The sequence below is a fragment of the Phyllostomus hastatus genome, unplaced genomic scaffold (assembly GCF_019186645.2).
Source record: "Phyllostomus hastatus isolate PE091 unplaced genomic scaffold, TTU_PhHast_1.1 phas_contig_36, whole genome shotgun sequence".
NCBI classification, from domain to species: Eukaryota; Metazoa; Chordata; class Mammalia; order Chiroptera; family Phyllostomidae; genus Phyllostomus; species Phyllostomus hastatus.
The window spans coordinates 6,587,746-6,608,118 of record NW_025333862.1 but is presented as its reverse complement, the minus strand read 5'-3'; the positions used below and the strand labels follow the sequence as shown (position 1 = coordinate 6,608,118).

Sequence of the window (20,373 nt, the reverse complement as noted above, 5' to 3'; positions counted from 1 at the left end):
TGCTTTAGCTCACTGGGAAGTCAGAGAAAAGGCAGCCTTGAGGACAGGTTCAGAGGATCAGCCTAGGCCAAGCTGCCAGCTGCCCATTGCCTGAGAGTTTAGGAGACATGTGCCTGTGAAGAAAGAAGCGGGGGGAGAAGAAGGGAAGGAAATGGCGCAGGCTGCTTCGCAGAGGGAGAGTGTGCACTGGGTCCTTTTTCTTGAGGCTTTTCTCTCTCTCTCTTGTAGGTGGGAATCTTAGGGGAGGTCTCAGGGGAGGGTTTCAGTGGAATATTCATCAGTTCTCCAGGTGTGCTTTTTTAGGGTCATGGTCTTTGCCGATTGGTCAGTGACAGGGCAGGTCTTTAGTCCTTGCAGTTGGTCCTGGCATCTTCCACCTGGTTTTGCATCTTTTCTGGGCCTGGAGCTGAAATACAACTGAGGCCTAGATGTTATCTAGGCAGAAGGAAAGGCCAGGGGAGGAAAGGTTACCCTGGGGGTGAGGCCCCTGCTTTCCCAGTTCTGCCCCATGCCAGGCACCCCGGGGCCTTCCCTTCGGCCCTGGTGACCATCTGCACCTGGCTGTAAATTTCTCAGCCATTGTTCTCAGCTACCTGTCTCAGTTTCCCTGTCCCACTTGCCAAGGAATTTCCTTAGTTTCTCACTATCCTGTCTCACTAAGGCTGTGCCGGCCATTTTCGGGTCAGTTTAAAACCAGCAGAGGTAAGCAGGTCACATCTTTAATGAGGAAAAAACCCACCCATGAAATATTTTCCAAAGGGGAGTGTTGGGGGATTTTTGAGTTTGTCATCCAGTCGGAGAAACCCCACTCACTGCTCTTTTCCAGGGAGATCATCTGGTTTGCTGTGTGGGGCTTTGTCCAGGGCATGAATTAGTAACCACCAGGAGAGCAGTTGAGCCGCAGTCAGTGCCCCACACTGCTTCTCCATGGGAGCTGAAGGGGCCAGGTCAGCTAGAAAGCACCAGCTGCCCACCAGTCAGCAGGGGAATTCCTCTCCTGAATTTTCTTTCTCTCCAGCCCACGTTGTTGCATCACTTGTCCAGGAGAGACCTGAGTGGGCTGGCTAAGCTGGAGCACCCTGAAAAGTCTAGGACCCTGCCCTGGAGGGCTAATGAGAGGTGGAAGGATGTAGATCAGTGTATTTTCTTTGAAACTACTATCACCACCCCAGGAAAAGTTCTGCAGGAATAAGTGACAGTGAGAACAACAAGGGGACAGGACTGGCTCCCATGTACATGAAATAAAAGCCAAGGCCGAGGGTGAAATGACTTAATGCAAGTCGTGGAGAGGTAAGTGGCAGAGCCTCACCTTGCACCTCCATCTTGTAGAGCTGACTCCAGCTGCTTGTCAACACTCCCATGCTGCCTTCTCAGTCTCCAGGGCTACAGAGAAGAAGCTAGAAGATATGCAACAACCAGCATCTCAAAAAGATAAAAAGGAAAGTCCCAGTAGAGTTTATTTCTAGACTGAGATGGATGGAAAAGCTCCAACTGAGCCCAGAGAACAAAAGGTGAGAGAAGACGCTCTCCCCAGAGCCTGGGGTCTTGTCTCCAAATGCGGAAGGTGGGTGGCGCGGTGCAGCAGCAGCTGTCCAGCATGCACTCACATTCCCTTCCCAGAGCAGCTGGGCTCCCTCCCAGATGCCTGGGCAGATTCTGGAATTCAGGACACAGCACCTTTCTCCTCCTTCCCTCCTCTTCTGCTCACTCCCAGGAGAGCATGATTCCTGAGAAGCCCCTGAAAGCTCTTTTGTTGTTGTGGAGAGGGAAGACACACAGCTCAAGGTCATTGTGTCAGCCAGAGAGGCAAAGCGGAACCTCCTTAATCCCAGTTCTTTTCACTTTCACCTACACCACACTGGCTCATTCCTTTCTTGTGTGCTGCCCCAGGGGTGGGAGGATAGGTGAGGAGTGGCCCTCGGGAGGGCAGTACGGATTTGGTGGGCCGTACACCAGCCTGTGCTGAAGTAGTTGCTTCTTCCAGCAGAACAGAGGGACAAGAGGGGTTCTGAACCTGGCCCTCATTCCCTAAAATGTTGTGCAGAAGAACAGAGGCCTGTGTCCCCAGGCTCCAGAGCTGAGGCTCCCTGCCTCCTAGAGAAAGGTTTTCTGAAGGTCGCCGGTAGGGTAGGGCGGGAGACTTGGGGGTATTGTGTTGCCTCCTTCAGTTAAGGCTGATAACTCCCCAGGGACATTTTATCTCACCCTCTGCTTCCTCATTGCCCCTCTGAGGTAGAGAGGTGACTGCCCCACTGGACTTCAGAGGAAATCGGCCCCAGCTCAGAGCTGCTGCGTCAACACTGAGCTCTTTAGGAAAAAGGCCAGGAACCTGGGCGCCAGCCTCAGAATTAGCCTGAACTTGGTGAATATTGATTGTGTAAACAATAGATTAGGTGCAGGCACACCTGGGAAAGCCTCCAGGTGCCAGTAGGAAGCCAGAGCTCTGAAAGGCAGGGAAGGCCTAAGGCTGCTTGGCAGTGCCCAAGACAGGAGGGTGGCTGGGGGAGGGCACAGAGAGGGCCTGAGGAGCCCCTGGACTTTTCCAAACCTGACCACTCATGCGGCTCTCCCTGGATAGAGCCAGCAAAGGCACTGGTGGAGATGGCTGGACCGAGCCAAGCTGCTATAGGGCAAACCCATGGATTCTGCTTTTCTCTTGTTCTCTCCTTTCTCTCCCCTTCTCTTCTCTTTCAGCTCTCACCCTTCCTTTCCTCTCCCCTTGCTCTTATTTTCTCTGACTTCCTTCCTGCCCTCTCCCCATTCCCCTTTCTCCTCCTTTAGCCTGTGTCCAAGACTGGCCAGTGATCTCGTTTGACTCAGTAGCTCAGTTAGGGAAGAGGGACAGGAGGCCCCTGGCCCTGGGCCAGACCACTGACTTCCAATGCCTGTTCTTAACATTAATGGGGTATGTGTTAGAGCAGGAAGGAGAAAACAATGGCTCTTTAGTTGACTTATTTTTTATCTGTAGGCCCCAGGAACTGCAGACAGTAGATAGATTCAAAGAACAGAGCTTTAGTCAACAAAAAAGCACCCTTGAAAACCCTATGGGGAATAAGAAGTAGAATGTACACGCTGTCATTTTAATCAGAGTGGTCTGGTCTTGTTCACTATAGCCACACATGGTCCATCTACACTGTGCTGGATCCTGCATCACACACAGCCTAGAGGTGGACAGTGGAGACACATAGTCTTCAAGGAGCTTCCCAGGCCAGTGGGAGACACGAGAGCAGGGGGAAGATAGGTGTGAACCAGGGGACAGGGAGGGCTTTCTGGAAGCTGGAAAAGAAACAGAATAGGACCCTTGAACAGACAACTGCTTGGGCTGGGAGTTAATTTTTAACTCCTTGTTATGACTAGAGGCACACTACTCATGAAACAAAAAGTGTCCCCTGAAGGAATCTATTCTCTTACAGAAAAGAAGGGGTGAGGAGAGATGGGGAGGGGAACCATTCTCTAGCAGGCACACCGTCAGCACTTCTAACACAGAAGTCTTATTGGTGTTATGCAACAACTCCATAAGGACTCTGTCCCTGAATAGGGAACTAATCCCTGACAGAGAATAACCTTTCCAAGGTTCCACCTGAGGTTTAAACTTCCAGTGGGTGGTCTTTCCACTACACAATGATTCCCAAACCCAGAGCTCCACGCTGGCAAGTGGGTGCAGAGGCTGGAATTCTACAGAGGACACTTCATCTCTCCTGAACACAGAAAACGCCAAGGCAGGGGATGTGTTACCCTTGGTGGCAGTGACAGGCTGAAGGTACATGGTTTGGAGGGTGAAGATGGGGGCCAATTTCTCTCTTAGAGATATCCCACCCAGCCCCAGCACTGAGCAGACCAAGATCCCCAAGCAAGAAGGTGGGGCCCCACTGCTACTCACCCCAGCTTCCCACTTGCTTCCCTCTCAAACTGCTTCATTTTTAGTGGTTTGTTTTGTTGGGTTTTTTTGCAGGTTACTAACCAGAGGGCAAGATGGAAAATGTGTGTCTTTCTCATACTGTGCCTGCTGCCAGGTGAGACCCAAAGAGCTCAGATACAGAGCTTGCAAAACCAGACTGAGCCTTCCAAGCTATAGAGGCTCCTGGTAGGCACCTTGGTGGCATTCAGCATGCCCTCAGCAGTTTGGGCACAGCCATGGCTTTCTCTCCTGGGATCCAAGGCCATGCAGTGGGTACATGATTGGGGCAGGTCTGGGCCCAAAGGGAATAAGGGCACCAAGAACTCACAGGAGAAGGCAAATGCCTTACTTGATGATTTCCAGAATATTCACTGTTTTGATGTTCCCTATTCTCTGCTCTCTTTCATTCAAGTTAATGGCTGAAAGTCAGCTATTGGCAAGATCAAGGCTCTGAGAGGCAACAGAGAGGGAAGTAACTCAGGCCACATCTGCCATGCCCACAGAGCACCAAAAGCACATCACCACTGTCCCTGTCATGTCTCTTCTCTCTCCTCCATACCCAATCCCAGGGGGGCCTAAACCAGAGTTCAGGATAGAGAAAAGGGTGGGGCAAAACAAGAGGCCCCAGCACACCTCTTCCCTCTGCACAGGCCTCTAGACCTAACTGAGTAAAAGGAGAAGGCTTCAACTGGGTAAGAGATTGGAGATGCAAACAGTCATTGAACTGAACTGGTTATATAATTTTGTATATGCAACCAGTCCAGACTGATGAGGTGAGACTATGAAAGTATGCCTGACATTTTTATCAAGGAGCAGAAGCACACAGGTAGAGCATGAAGAGGCAGTAAGAAAAAGAATAAACTTTGTTGCTGCTTTCACCAATCAAAATTAAGTCACTCAGTAAACAGGCTACACACATACTATAGTTCAAGCCTATTGCCAAAGCAGATGTAGTCACAATACTGCTTACCTGGGCTTTGACAGTGGCCCTTGGCTGTGCCCATTTCTACAAAAAGGCAGCCACTGTGAACATTTTTGCAGTGCCATCTGCCATGCCCACAGGGCACCAAAAGCACATCACCACTGTCTCCGTCATGTCTCTTCTCTCTCCTCCATACCCAATGCAACCACTGGTCTGTGGATATGCCTGCCAGGCAAACCAGGATTCTTGTTTCACTCCACACCCCCAGCAGAAAGGATGCTGATCTGTTCTTACTATTTAACACTTCTCTTTATTTTTCATTCGTATAAGATGCAGCCTTCTGCCAGATGTTGCCTTAGCCCTCTTACGCGTGTTTGGATAGCAGCTTTTAATTTTTTATTTATTTTTAAAACTTATTTCTTTTTAGAGAGAGGGGAAGGGAGGAAGAAAGAGAGGGAAAGAAACATAAATGTGTGAGAGATACATCAATTGGTTGCCTCTCACATGCCCCGTACTGGGGACCTGGCCCACAATCCAGGCATGTGCCCTGACTGGGAATTGAACTGGTGACCTTTCAGTTCGAAGGCTGCCACTCAATACACTGGGTCACTTCAGCCAGGGCTGGATGGCAGCTTTCTAAATATCTGCATTGGAGCATAGTGAAAGGAACCCAGGCTCTGAAGGGATTTTCTGTGAGAGCATTGGGCATATGATGTGTTAGCTAAATCATGGCCAAGATGATTTTTGGATGCCAATGTCTCAGATGGGGCCTTGGATTTAGCTTCATTTTATATCTTGAGCCTACTCCTCACCCAAGGACTAAGTTCTCACATTTCCATATTGATTTTTTCTTGCCTCACTTTTAAGGAGACACTTTCTCACCTGCCCCCTAATTCTGGCAGAGTGTGGAGCTTGCTAACGCCCCACACAGTGACTGTACTCAACACTCCCTCTCCTTAAACTTTGTTTTTCTCTGCCTGCAGCTATAAATTCGTGGAAGGGTCCGAAGGGCCCGAGGCTGGTGTCTGGGAAGCCTGGGGGCACTGTCACCATCCAGTGCTATTATAAGCCCTCTGCCATCAACAGGCACCAGAGGAAGTACTGGTGCCGCCAAAGCCCCCTGTCGTGGCTCTGCCACACCGTCGTGTCCACCAACCACTACACTCACCTTCGCTACGTTGGCCGAGTGGCTCTAACAGACTTCCCAAAGAGAGGCTTGTTTGTGGTGAGGCTGTCCCAGCTGTCCCCGGACGACGTGGGGTCCTACCGCTGTGGCATCGGAAACAGGAACAATGTGCTGTTCTTCAGCATGAACCTGACCATCTCTGCAGGTATGGGCTGACGGCCAGTGAGTCAGGGTTGGTGAAGTGAATGCCAGGAAGTTGCAGGTGCAAGGGAACGAAGAGGTCCATGAGGGCTCTACCCACAAGGAGTGTGATGAGGAAAAGCTGGGGCAAGACAAGGGCTCGAAGAAGAGGGCTTTCATTTCTAAGGAAACTGCCTTCAGAAGAAAGGCAGATGTTAGGGTAAATGTCTCAGCTAATGCACATCAGCTATCCCTCCCATTTACCCCAAGGTGTGTGGCACATACATTTGGAGAGAGTCCCAAGAATATAGTGAATTGGATAAGGTGGCTGCTTATGGTAATCATGCCTCTGTTGAGATAAGCAGAGGAAGTGAGACGGGCCGGACAGAAGAACTGGGCCTGGGCTCTTCCTAAGACCGAACCCTAATAGCCACCAGGCCCATGCTCTGTGTGGCAGGCTCCAGAGAAATGATCCAGGGTCAGGCACCATGAGGCTGAGGAAGGTTGTGACAGGCCAGTGGGCTTGTTTTCTTAGATGCCGCTAGCTTTCTAGCTGCCTGCTGAGACTGGCTGCTCCACTATGACTGGACGTCTGTTTCTCTTATTTGAAGACAGTACATCCTGGGCTCCTTTTTCCCTCTAGGAAAGAGGGCTGCCTGCAGGCCCTGGACAGCTTGAGGATAGAGAATATATGGACATAAAAAGTAAGATAGGGCCATAAAATGTCGGTGTTTGCAACAGACTAGAGAATACATCTGGTTTTCCCAAATTCTTATTTTATACAACATATTGGCTGAAGACGGTATCACTTAGTGAGGTTGCATTCCATGTAGCAAACACTTTCAGCCTGGCTTCCTTTGCTAAACCCTGCAGGCCACGGGATAGCCTTCCCACGTTTCCCTCTGCTGTTCCTACAGGTCCTCCCAACCCCATTCCCAGAGCCACTCCAGCTGCTAGTGAGCTCATCAGGAGATCCTTTGGAACAGCTGCTCCAGCAGCCAACAGACAGACCCCAAGAAATACCCAGGCTATGGAAAGACAGGACACAGGATGGGACAGAGTTGCTCTGACTCCAGAAACCAACAAAAAAACAGCATCGGCTAAGGGAGTGCAAACCTCAGGAACCCCTGGGATCGTAGCTGCAGGGAGAGTTAACCAGGGAGAGAGTTCCATCTGGGCAACCATACCTATCCCAGAGAGTTCAGCTGCAACAATCACAGGCATGTCCGATGCAACAGAAGATGCTTGGCTGTGGGGCACCAGAAGCTCTGGAGCAAACAGCGCTAGGGCCAGTGAGGAAGGGAGAGAGACAACGACTGAGGCTGATAGACCAAGAGAGGAAGCAGAAAGGGTCAGAATAGTCCTAGACGCAGACTGGGTGGTCACAGGCACCATTAGACCATCAACCCTGGCCACAGAAAAAGGGGCATGGGAAACCCTCCAAGAAGAGAGATTGGTTTCTAAGCCACAAGCCCTAGACTTCATTGAAGAAACTACTCGAGCTGCAGGAATGTGGACCTTGGGGCCCATGAGCATAGAGATGTCATCTGCTGAAGGAAGCACTGAAGGGGAACTAGACCTCCCTGCTGGAGACAGTGGTCCCCAAATAACACCAAGACAGGACCTGGTAGCAGGACCCAGAAGGCCCCTTGGCAAGGGGTCCTCCATGAAGAGGTAAACCTCCAGGCCCCCTGTTGGCTTGGGCTCCACACTGCCCTTTCCCCTGGGACATCCCTCCATGAGCTGACCTCCGTGCCCCCCTCCTTCTACTCACTTCTCTCATTTTGTAACCATAAGACGGTAAAGGGCAAGGGAATAAAACCAGCCACCCTCCCCCACTGGAGGCCTGTGCTAGGAGAATCTGAGCATTTTGATGTGGTTTTCAGCAAAAATCTAAGCAATGAAACCTTTGGGACTTTTTTTTTAAAGATGAGGAATGGAAGCTCCAGAGAGGGGGAGGTGACTAGCTGAAGCCACAAGGAAAGACTGTGGCAGAGCCAAATGTCAAGGGTAGATTCCCTGACCCTCACCCAGTCCCCTTTTGCAACATGGCTCAGTAGTGGGGCCCACACATAGGCAGAGGACTTGGGAATAGGAGTCAGGGCTCAGGAACCTGAAGACAGGGCTTCTAGTCCCAGCTCTGCTACTAACCCACCATGGGAATGAGGGCAGCCAACTCACCTTGGCCTAGCTTCTCACCTATAAAATGAGGGGCCAGGGCCAATGGCCTATAGCCCGTTATTCAGCTCCTACCTCCACTCTCTGGGATTCTCCCCACCCCTGCTACTTGCACTCCAGTGCTTCTCCAGAAGAGAAGAACATCTCTCGGATCCTGACTCGTGTCTCTACGGTGCTGTTCCCGCTTATGCTTGGGGCTCTTGTCTTGTGGAGAAGGAAACTTCGGAGAAAGAGTACTTGTGAGTTGAGTTTAAGGAGCCCCCAGGCTGGGAGGGGGAGAGGGCTTAGCTCCCCTCTGACACCCTCAGGACTGGGTGGGGTCAGACTTGGTGCCAGGACTTCCAGATGTACAATAGAAGTGCTAGATTCTAGCCTGAGCCATGTAACCATTCTTGGCCTTCATTCCTTTATCAAAATGGGAAAATCATCTTTGAATTTATGTCTCAGTGGCACCCCAGAGATTAAGGAGAAGCTCTTCTGAAGATGGCAAGACCTGTGCTCACCATAAGCATGTGAACCACATAAGCAACCCCAGCAACAGATAGTGCCAGGCCCAGAATGGGACCAAACTATATCTACACCCCTGAGTGGCTCTGCTAAAAGTCTCTTACAGCAACGTGCCCAGGTTTAAATACCCCTGAAATGACTTAAAACTCCATGGTGTTTGAATCTGGTGAAGAAAGAAAAAGGGTGATATTTTCTGGGAACAAGTGGAGGAATTGAAGATTTTCAGACCCAGTTACTGCCAGTCTAAGGGCTCAGAAAATTCTTGAAGGCTTGTGGTGGGTGGGGGCGGTTCTCGAGGAGTCAAATTCAGTGCCCAGTCCCCTCATAGTGTGTTCTGTCCATGTAGCTCAAGACACAGAAGCGGCAGAAGGAGTCATCTTGATTCAGATGAGACATTTTTTGGGGCTGAGCCTCCAACCAGACCAGCTGACCCATGTGGAAAGGAAGATACTCCAGGATGACTCTCCTATCCATGCCACATGACTGTCTCAGAGAGGGACCCTGGACCCTGAGGAATGAAAGGATAAGCTGCTTGGTCTCCATGGAAGGAGAACCAGGACCAAACACCATGACCCCGTCTTGTTTTTCTCTGCCTGTACAAAAGGAAGCCAATGGAGCCAGGGCTCCATTTGGGGAAGCAAAGACTGACCATCCTTGGACCTACAAAGGACAAGAATTTGCCACAGTCAAGGATGACAGTATGGCTCAGAGAAGGCTTCAAGAAAGGATTAACTGAACACTGGTGGAGGTCACCTAGGAAAAATGTGAAATTTCCATTCCTGGAGGTTTGAAAATGTAAGAGGCTTCCAATCAGTGTGGGGAATTACAGGTTTTCACCCATCACTTCTAGCCTGTGCCAGTTGCCCCCTTTCCTGACATCTGCTGGCATTCAGCCTGCTGCACACATTGAATTACATCCATGTATACTGGTCTTGCCTCTGCAAGTGGATTCTAAGCTGCTTTAGGGTAATAATTGTGTTTTATCTCACTGTGTCCCCAGAGGACTTCCAATCCAGGAGAATCCCCCACGAATATTGTGACCAATTGGCCAACTGGAAGGGCATGGGCTCAGCTGCCTCCAGGAGCCCTGCTCAAGCAGACACCTTGGTTCTCCCTTCACTTGGGAATCCCCTGGATGACTCCATAAGCAGATGATTTTTCATAGAGACCAAAAGGACACCCAGTCCTCCAATCACCCCTCCCCATTGGGCCTACTTACCATGCTGTAGACCTTTTGACCCAGTCAAGATTTTCTGGGATTTTCCTAAATTCATGGAATAGGGGGGTTATTTTTCAGTAGATTGTCACCTTCACAAAGCTTCTCTTATTCAACTGCTTATTAACCCTTGATAGTATAGATGAAAAGAGGCCTCATACTAAACCTGACAAGCTCAGGGGAGGCCTGTGTAGCAGCCTTATTAACTCAGAAAACTAAAGTAACCACAAAAGATAGCCTGAAATTAAATCTTATTAACTAAAAGCAGTTTATGGCAGATAGTCATGTCTTAGGCTAGAATCTTCCCCGACAGAAGTCCATCTTTACCTTAATTAAGGTGTCTGTGGTCCTTTTGCATCTACGATAACACACTTTTGGAATGTCAAAGTAATTTCCTTTCCCCAGACCCCTCAAAGCACAGATACCACACCAGAGTACCAAAGTGATGACCACAAATCCCCTCATTGTTATCGAGTTAATTGTTGACTATTGGCTATCCTGTTCCCACCTGTGTAAAAGAAGTATGTGTCTATCATTTCAGTTTTTATCCAGTTCTAAAAGTTTCTCTGCTTTGCTTTCTCCTACCTCCCTAATCTATCACCAATGGATTTCATGTAGCCCACTTATATCCTCTCTTTTGATTGTAATGTGTAAAGCAGGGTGCAGAGCTGCCATTCTCTGGAGCATTTCCTCCATCTGCTGAGGTTTTGCTTCCCAACAGTTGTCATCATCTTGGCTCACATAAACTCATAAAAAATTCTTACAGGTTTGGACACTCCTTACATTGACAACAGCAAGGTGTTGGTAGAGCTAGACAACAGTTGGTGGGGGCTGAGAGAAGGTGGCCGAAGGGAATCTTATGTGGATTCTGCTTTATAACCATTTCACCCCCTGTTGGGGGACTTTTACTCCACCCTTGGTCCCATTGCCTTTTCAGGAGGTACCTCTGCTTTTTTATTTTGCTAAATCTATTAACCAGCTGCCTGATCTTAGTGTCTGGGCAGAGAAGGCTTTGAGCGATGGAAGAGAAGGGCGAGAAAAGTTTTGGTACTGAGTCAAGAACTGTTGGGTAGACCTTTCCAGAAGCCTCAGTCCTGCCTCCTAAGCTGTCAGCAGCACCAAAAACCATTTATCAATACCTCTTCATAGCTAGTGCTGGACCCAGATACTGTCCCAGGAAAATCAAGGGGATGCTGTCTTCATGGTTTGTGAGAGCCTCATTGTTTTTGGATAAGTAGGACACCTGTGTGCATCTAACCAAGGGGAATCATACAATTTCAGAGCTAATAGTTCCTTAGAGATTAACCACTCTAAAACCCTCAGCCTAATGGGAAGTAACTGAGGCCCTGTGGAGGGAAGTAACTTCTTTAAAGTCACTCAGTAAACTCAGTTAGTAATAGCAAAGTGAGGACTAGAAAAGAGAACTCAGGACATTGATCTAATTTTTTCTCCACATCACCATTATAGCAATGATCAAAGCAAAACTAATCAAAAAATCAATTACACCAAGTATCTTGCTCCAGGCCATTTTCACGCACACTATCTCAGTGACCTGCTATGAAAAACCTGAAGAGAGATAGAACAGACAACAATACCCCACTCAACCAATGACTTAGTAGGCACTGAAGGATATGCAGTTCAGCCAAGGTCACTCTGCACCTTAGAAGCATGGATGGGCCAAGAACCAGGCTATGTAAGGTCATTTAACCTAATTAAGTGCCTACTGGGAAATCCACAGAACACTAGCTTCTTAGGATTATTAAAAGGTATTCGGAGAAAAAGTAGGTTTGGGTAGATCAAAGAAGTTTGGCCAATGAGGGTTAAACAACAAACAATTTCTTCACATAGGATTTTTTAGAGCTCTTAATACAATGAGGTGCATTGTGAATAGCCCCAAGAGCTGGGGATGTCATGCCTGTTTCCCCAGCATTTTGGACTCTTGTGTTATAGTGAAGCAAGCTTACAGGACTGGATTTAATTCACTAAAATAGGGATTTGCAAATTTTTTGTACAGGTATCAGAGGGGACAAGGGTTGGGGAGAAAAGTGTAAAGGTATTAAGCAGGAGAAGGAGAAGGAGAAGAAGACGAAGAAGAAAGAGGAGGAGGAGGAGGAAGAGGAGGAGGAGAAAAACATATGGACAATAGTGTGGTGATTACCAGAGGTATAGAGGGTTAGGGAGAGGTAGAAGAGGGTAAAGAGGGAATAAATGGTGTTGGAAGAAGACTTGACTTGGTGTGGTGAACACACAATACAATATACAGATGATGGATTATAGAATTGTATACATGAAACCTATATAATTTTATTAACGAATGCCACCCCAATAAATAACACTTTCCTTACCCCCAATCTCCTTGGCAGTCAACAACTAGCAACCCCCCTTCTCCCTCTTCCTGTTGATCAGATTTCTATCATCATGCCCATCTTAGACTTCATATAGTATGTGTTTGTGTCTGACTTCTTTTGTGCAATGTGTTTCTGATATTCATCCAGGTTGTTGTGCATACCAATAGTTTATTCTTTTTATTGCTAAAGAATAACTGTATGCATATATCTCAGTTAGACTATCCATTCACCTATTGATGGACATTTTATTGTTTCCAGACTTCTGGTTATTATAAACAAAGTTGCTCTCAACATTCCTCCTGCCCCCCCAAAAAGTCAAGTGTGTTAAAAACAAAACAGGCCCAATATGGAACCACTTATGCTAAGCCCCCCACATCACCAAAGTGAGACTTAATTGTAGTTTCGGCCTCTCCCAGAAATGGAACCTTAACCCAGTCAATCAGAACTCCTCTGGTCAGCACTAGTGAGGCAGTCTGCCTGCTGACCCCTTCTGTCCCCTGAAGGAAAATGACTGCCACAACCAATTTACTTTTTGCCGCTGTGACTTACCTGTCCCTTTCCCTTCTGCCTATAAAAGTTGGTCATTTTGTACAGTTCCTTGGAGCTCCTTTCTATCTACTGGATAAGATGCTATCTGACTCATGAACTGTTGAATAAAGCCAAAAAGGTCTTTAAAATGTATTCAGTTGAATTTTGCTTTTCAACAAAGGCCAATTAGTAACTATTTTAGACTTTGTAGGTAATTAACCTCTTTCACAACTACTCAATTATGCTATTGTAGCACAAGATGTGGCCAGAGACAACACATAACTGGCTGATTTTACCTGTCTTCCAACAACACTTTATTTACAGAAACAGGTAGCAGGCTGGATCTGGCTCTCGAGCCATCATTTGCCAATCCTTGCTCTGAGCCATAAAACCAAACAAGACTCTCCTGTTCCTACTCTGATGTGAAGGATCAGACCCTAACTTCTCCTCAAAAGCTCCATAGGGACTGCCCCTTCCTCCAAACTCCTATAATACTTTCTGCCCAAACACCCATCTTATGAGAAAGGAGAGTAGTCCAATGAGGGTATTGACCAAGTGCCTGAAGTCAGGAGCAGCTTCCAGAAGTAGGAAAGGCTGTCAAGTTTGGGTGTTGTAGGGAACAGAGAGGCCCACCAGCAGGAGGAGCCGGTACAAGTTCAAAGGGTCAGAGCACAGCCAAGATCAGGGTCTCAGGGGTGAGTTTGGAACTGGGCAGAGATAAGACCTGAGCGAAATCTTTCCTAGTAAGGAAGTGGAGCAGCTCTGAGTGTTTGCAGTTCCTTTTTTATGGGCTAACTGATGCCTGGAGTCAAGTAGGAGTGCTTAACGTAAAGGACCAGAACAGGCAAAGCCAGCCAACTCCACCACTTGGTATTGTCAATGGTTTGTTTTTCACTGTAAATCCCCAGCTAGCATGATCCCCACATCACCAGACACAGGGCAGGGAAACATCCACCACCAGGCTGGAGTCAGGGACAAGTCCATGGAGACTTCTAACCCCAGATGCAGGGAACCACTGACTTCCCTGTGGCCCAGATTCCCTGGGTTGGGGCACCACTCTTCAGTTCTCCCCTCCTATCGCAATGCCACCACCACTCAGTAAAGTGTCTCCACACAGCAGGCACTACTGTAGCTGTTTTTCACGTTCCATGATAGGACTGGATGTAACATTTCTGTAAGGCAAGTATAACAATTTCCATTACAGATGAGAAAATGGAATCCAGAGAAATTAAGTAGTTACACTCCTGGGAAAGGGTAGACTGGGAATTGAACACAAAGGGAGTGATGGAGCCCCACAGCTTAAATCCTTGAGCAGCAGGCTGCACTGCCTTCCTCCATGCTTGAATCTGCGGCCTGGGTGTCTGGTCAGGTCCTTTCCTGTTGAGGCTTCTGAAGCCTTCTTTGTTTTCCTCCTTTAAGCTAATGTGTAGAAAGAGCCATAAAAATTTCCAGTAATTTGTTTTCTTCAGCCACGTACCTGGTTTATAATAATCCTGTTCTGGCTAAGTGAAGTACAAAAAGCTCAGGGAGCTAAAACTGAGAGCTCAAACTTCAGTCATCAGCCCTGAGGTGCTTGTGCATTTGTACAAGTAGAGCTCAGATCTCAATTACCTGTGGGGGTGTCCATCCTTCTCAGGTAATTCAAAGCAAACGCCTGACACCCAGCCAACTTTTCCTTGTTCTCCACTGTCACTTTGGGGGGGTTCTTCCTCCCCCCAGCAGCCAGTGCAGTCTGGAAATACAGGATGGGTTTAACAGCAGCCTCAGTCAGATGCAAAGAGGAAGGTATTTTCATGGAAAGACCTGTGATGTACTTCAGCCGAGTAAACATGGATTGCGTGATTATTTTTCATTGGTGCGAATATTCTAAGAGAAAGAGCTTTACAAACATTGAACAGAGAATAGAGATTCTACAGAAAAGGAAATGAACTCTGTAAGTGCCCCTGCATGCAGGGTTCAGTGCCACCAAGCTCTCCATTTCTCATAAAGTGACACAGCTTGTCTTACAGGCACTGGCCCTCTCAGACCAACGTGTTTCCTTTGCAATCAGGAAAAAGGTGAGCGGTTACACCAGAGCCTGCTCTACAAAGGATCAGCTAAAACCCAGATAGGCAGCAGAGAGGTGCCAGCTCAGGGAAAGAACCCAATGCCATACTTCTGGAGGCACACAGAAGTCAGGAGCACTGAAGCTCTGGGCCAGAGGGCCACCGTTTGCCTCCTGGTCCCACTTTGTGGGAGACACACATTCATTCCCTAATTAGCACAGGAATTTCCTATGTCCTGCCTCTTCCAACCTCTGGCCGAGTTCCCATCCCTTGCTTATTTGCTGCCTTAATCCAGATCTACCAGTTCTGCTCTGAGCATAGAGGGCCAATTAAGGGCCACTTCTTTCCCTAATGTTTCAAGTTTCTGGCTTCCCAACCCTGAGTGTCTTAGAGAAGAAGAGAACCAGGACCCCTGTGAACAAAGGTGTTTTCTCAGTTGCCCCACAATTTGTCTGAAGAAGATGCACTTCACGCCTGACGAGAGCTCAGGACAAGGGCATAGGGAGTTTGTTTCTCCAGAGCCTGGCATGGGAAGGACAGGCTGGTGTGTAGATGCAAGGGCCTAAACCCTTCCTTTTGCCTTCAGCACTCTCCTTCACTTGTGTAATGCAACTAAAAATTAATTACAGCATACATCCCCAGAAAGACCATTGCACACCACCGTACAGAAGGGAATGCTGAGGTTTGGATGGGCACAGGCTGCAGGAGATCACGGGATATTTTTCCAATATCTGCCTGCCAGGCAGACCTTGGGCTAGAGGCCAGGTTCAGACCAGGAACAAGGAAACAGCAAGTTTTTAGGAGGACACCAATGGCTTATGAGAGGGGCTGGACCCTGTCATCTGACCCTCCCCTAGTTGACTTTGGATACCTACTCCAAAAATCTTCCTCCTTCCGCCCCTCCCCAGGCAAGGTGTGAAGGAGGAGAGGGCACAAGAATGCTTTGGTAACCTCAGAAAAGTTTGGTTTATTTGCTCCTGCCTCTCAGAACCAGAGCAGTGAAAAGCTCTCTCTGGCCCAGGGGGAGCTGAAAGTGCCTTTGGACAAAGGTTGGTTCTCCATTGCCAGGCCCTCTCAAGTTCACCTCACTCCTTGCTCTCCACAAACGACAGCCTCCTCAAGGCAAGACATAGCCAGTCTCTGCCTTTACTCCTCTAACAGCCAAAAAGATCAAGAGTTACAGACACTTCTACATCCCAGAAGCCCCAGAAGGAATGTTGCTTTTATTCTCTGCTTGGGCGTCAACAGAGCTGGAAAAACAGGTGAGGGATTGGATATCTGGACAGTGACACAGGGAGGCAGGTGGTCAGGGAGAAGGAAATGACTCAGTGTGTTCATGTAAAAAAATAAAGATTTGAGGCTCACATGTACACATTTGGCTACTATGTATCCCTCTCTAACACTATCCAGTGACTAGAACCACTAATCTGGTCACAGCTCTCTCCCCATCTGTCACACCCTCTATGTGCCCACCACCAGCCTGTGATCCTCTGACTTTCTTCTCACTGGGGTTGTTCTTGGCATTGACACAGTGCAGCCAGATCATACATACCATGCTCCAAGCTCCTTAAGAAGGGCCTCACATAATCTCTATGAAGTCACCCAACAGCCAGACAAATATGGAGTGTTTATGATTTTCTTCCTACCTACTCCCTAACAGGGAAACCCACCTGACAAAAGGTTCCAGCTTTCAAACATAAGTCTGGACTCAGAAACCTCCCAAAAGCTTGCCCAAGCCCAGCCAACTACCTGTACTATTCAGACCCCCACTCTCTTAGTAGGATTCTAAACAGTGACCACACTAGGAGCCACAGGGCCAGTGAGCAGCACTCAGCTAAGCAACAAGGGCAGTAGTCCCCATTCCATGCCCTCCCCCAGTCCAAAAGTTGATATTAGAATAGGCAGAGTAGATGCTGTACTTCTGCCAATACATGACATCGAGGGTGAGGAAATACTGGATCATTATTTGCTGATGACAAAGGTGAGGTTACTTGGGCATGGATTATCCCAAACAGTCAATATTCTTAAAAAAAAAAAAAGAGGAGGGGGCTTGCTAATTAGTTTTGGTAGACTCATTGTCACAATTCTATTATCCAGTGATTGATACTAAAATGACTATATTATGATACCAAAATGACTATAAATGGCTTACTAAAGAACACTGGATTTCAGGGCTGGGTGCCTGGGGATTAAACATTGACTCCAGACAGGGGTTAAACATTGACAAAGAGCTGCATGTAGGAGCAGAGGGCTGGCAGTAAACAGCAGCAATAGGCATTTCATCTGTCCTCTCTTACCTCGTTCAAACGTCACATTCATAAGAAGCATCCACAGTGAGGGCCAGAGGGCAAAGGATACCTGGGGAATAACTGTATGGTTTAGGTACCCCTTCTGTTGGTAGGTGGGTCAACCCAGGGTCCAGAAGCATCACGCTAATGATGCCAACCTGAAGGGTTGGACCTATGTAGGCCTGTGTGCTTGGTCCTCTCCAACCCTCCCAAGATCAATCAAAGGTGCAAATGGGAGTTCTTGCTGCCTATGAACACAATTCAAAAGATTTATCTGGAGAATGAAGGTTTTAAGAAATGCCCAATGCTGAGAAACCTTGGTTCCTGACCTGTCTATACCATTACCTCACTGTGCAAGCTTGGGCAAGTCATTTCATTTCTCTGCCCTTGGTTCCTCATTGACCAGTGGGAAATAACACCATGTTCAGAAAACCTGTGCTGTTCTGTTTATCTAAGCTGAATCATAAGCACCTAGTAGGCGCCAGCCAATACACGTTATACTTAACGTTTATAACATACCTATGGGTAAGTATAAGTAGCCCATTTTATAAATGAGAAAACTGAGGCCCAGAGATATTAAATAACTTATCAAGGGTCCCTTGGCTAGCAGGTGGCAGGGCTTGGATATGAACCCAGGGTGTGCTGACTCTGGAGTTTGTGAGCTTCCCACAAGGCTGCACTGCCTCTCCACACTGGCTGCCATTGGGCTGGTATTCTCCTTGGCAGCAGTGGTGATGCCGAGGTGATGACTCTTCAGTTAAACTGCATGCCTCTGGGGAACAGAGATGCACACTCCTGCATGTCTTGAATCTGCCTGGACCTTGAACTGGTCATGGACATGGTAGATGCCATAGTAGGCTGAAAAATGCCACTCCCCCAAAACATGTCCACCTGATGATACTTGGAATGTGTAAATGTGACCTTATTTGGGAAAAGGGTCTTTGCAGATATGATTCAGTTCAGGATCTTGAGATGAGATGATAGAGGATTATCCAGGTGGATCCCAAACACCATCGTAAGTGTCTTTATGACAGAGAGACAGAAACACATTTTAGACATACAGAGGAGGCAACACGAGAGCAAGGGCAGAGGTTGGAATGATGCAGCTACAAGCTGAAAAACGTGAAGGAATGCCAGGTGAACAAGAAGCTAGGAGAGGCCTGAGCAGATGTGTCTAGAGCCTCCAGAGGAAGCACAGCTCCGTCCACACCTTGATTTCTGACTTTGGGCCTCCAGAACTGAGAGAATACATTTCTGTTGTTTTAAGCCACCACAGTTATGGCAATTTGTTACAGCAGCCACAGGAAACTAATGCAGTGTTCAGTCAAAACAGAATCCTAGAACTGGAAAAGCTTTGGGATCCATTTGGCCCAGCCCTCCCATTTGACAGATGGAGCAGCTATAGCCCTAAAGCAGCAAGCAGTTGTCAAATTAGAGGCAGAGCCAGAACCAGGACACAGGAGATTTGACCCCAGGCCAGTGCTCGGAAGGTCCCCACACTGACTCATGTCAAGTCCCAGAGCTATGAAAGTAAAATGAGTTGTTCTTATTATTATGTTTCTCATATTATAATTTTAAAAGAGGGGGAAGTGTTTAAACATATGAAGTAAGTTTTGGAAGGTAAAATGACTGCTCTTACCACCATTATTATTGAGTTGGGCAGTTGGACCCTCTTGGCCAGTCCCTCCTCCCCAAGGACTAGGATACAGGGGTTACATTTTAGGGCCACTGAGTCCTAGATGGGGAAACCACTGTGAGAGAGGGGAAGCTGGGGGACTCCAATCGCACCACTAGAATGTGGCTGAGCTCCAAATTAGGCACAGGGTTTTGACTTCCTTGTTCTTACCTGGGCTCTACTTCTCATTTTCCCCTTTCCCAGAGCTGGGTGGTAGGCCAGGTGGGCTTCAGAGATGTGTGTATATGTATGTGTGTCTGACACAGTCTGCTAAGATGATTTTGGGGACTCCTGGGAACACACATCAGGACACAATCTAGGAAACTTCCCACCATTAGAGAATAAGGGAACACGGGATGGGGGGGTAGGTCTGGGGCCCCTGAGGCAGCATGAGAAGCAATAGTTTGATGGGTGTGCTCCTTCCCTCCCTACACTCATCTAGTTTCTATCCAAGGATTCAGTAGGCCTGCGTACCCCAGACTTAACATAAACACCAGAGGCGAGAAGGAGATAAAAAGGAAAGAAGATCCAGAACAAGACTGAGTTTCAAATCAGGAATGATGTGACTGAGATACCATTGAATTGTAACTAGTTTGCCTGGAAGTGACTAGGTCATTTATTTCTTACATTAGTCAGATTGTGTGTTTAGGGTCTGAAATTAAGCTCCGTAATGGAAGACATGGTTTCTATACTTGCCATCCAAACTTGTGATTGTGGATGGATACCAACCAGTGAGTGAGTGGTGAGTTAAAATAATACCTGGGCTCTGACTGCCTTGTGCTTTCCAGGGCTCTATTTCTTCTTTCCTCCTTCCCCTTCTGGGGTTTGGCTTGTAGGATGCTTCAGGGAGAGCCTGGGTCAGCCCTGCAGTTAGGAAAGGGCAGGATTCTGTGTGGAGCAGGGTGAGGGGTGGGGACATGTGTGTGTGTATGTTGGGGAGTGGGCTTTACTCTGTGACCCTGGACTGCTAAGATCATTTGGGGGTCACCTGAGCATCCTAACCAGGTCATGAGCAGAAGATTGCCAGGGATGAACTGAGGTAGGGAAGGAGGTTTCTATCCCAGCTTGGCAGATCCGCGCCTTCTTAAATGTGGCTCAGAGCCCAGGTTGTGACAAGACATGGAGGTTCGCCATTTTCGAGGCAGCAGGTATCTTTCATTCCTCTAGGGAGTGAAAACAGCTGTGGTCCCCCAAGTTCCTGGAAACACTGGAGCTGGTCAAGGGGCACTGAAGGAGATGTGTAGCATGGGCTCAGTTCAGGCCAAGTATCCTGGAGATTGGGTGGCAGTGTTCCCAAGTGAATGGGACCAATTCTTACCACCTGTGCCTCATCCAATGCATATAAATTTCATACCGTGCACTGGACCAGATGTTTTACCTCTGCTATCGGGTTATATCTTCAGCCTACAGGTTTAGTGTTATTATTCCTGTTTTCCAGGTGAAAAGAAATACAAAGTTGCCG

General features: G+C 47.9%; 1 protein-coding gene across 2 annotated transcripts; it reads left to right on the top strand.

Moving 5' to 3' along the window:
- The first annotated feature begins 1,005 nt into the window (after positions 1–1,005).
- Positions 1,006–12,158, top strand: FCAMR (Fc alpha and mu receptor). 2 transcript variants are annotated; one of them, XM_045841478.1, is made up of 7 exons: positions 1,006–1,290; positions 1,375–1,511; positions 3,953–4,013; positions 5,804–6,151; positions 7,044–7,800; positions 8,425–8,543; positions 9,158–12,158. In XM_045841478.1, the coding sequence occupies exons 2-7, from the start codon at positions 1,473–1,475 to the stop codon at positions 9,292–9,294; spliced, it is 1,461 nt and encodes a 486-aa protein (XP_045697434.1). In that variant the 5' UTR covers positions 1,006–1,290; positions 1,375–1,472; the 3' UTR covers positions 9,295–12,158. The 2 variants fall into 2 exon arrangements, with proteins under 2 accessions (XP_045697434.1, XP_045697435.1); XM_045841479.1 differs by lacking the exon at positions 8,425–8,543.
- Positions 12,159–20,373: the final 8,215 nt, after the last annotated feature.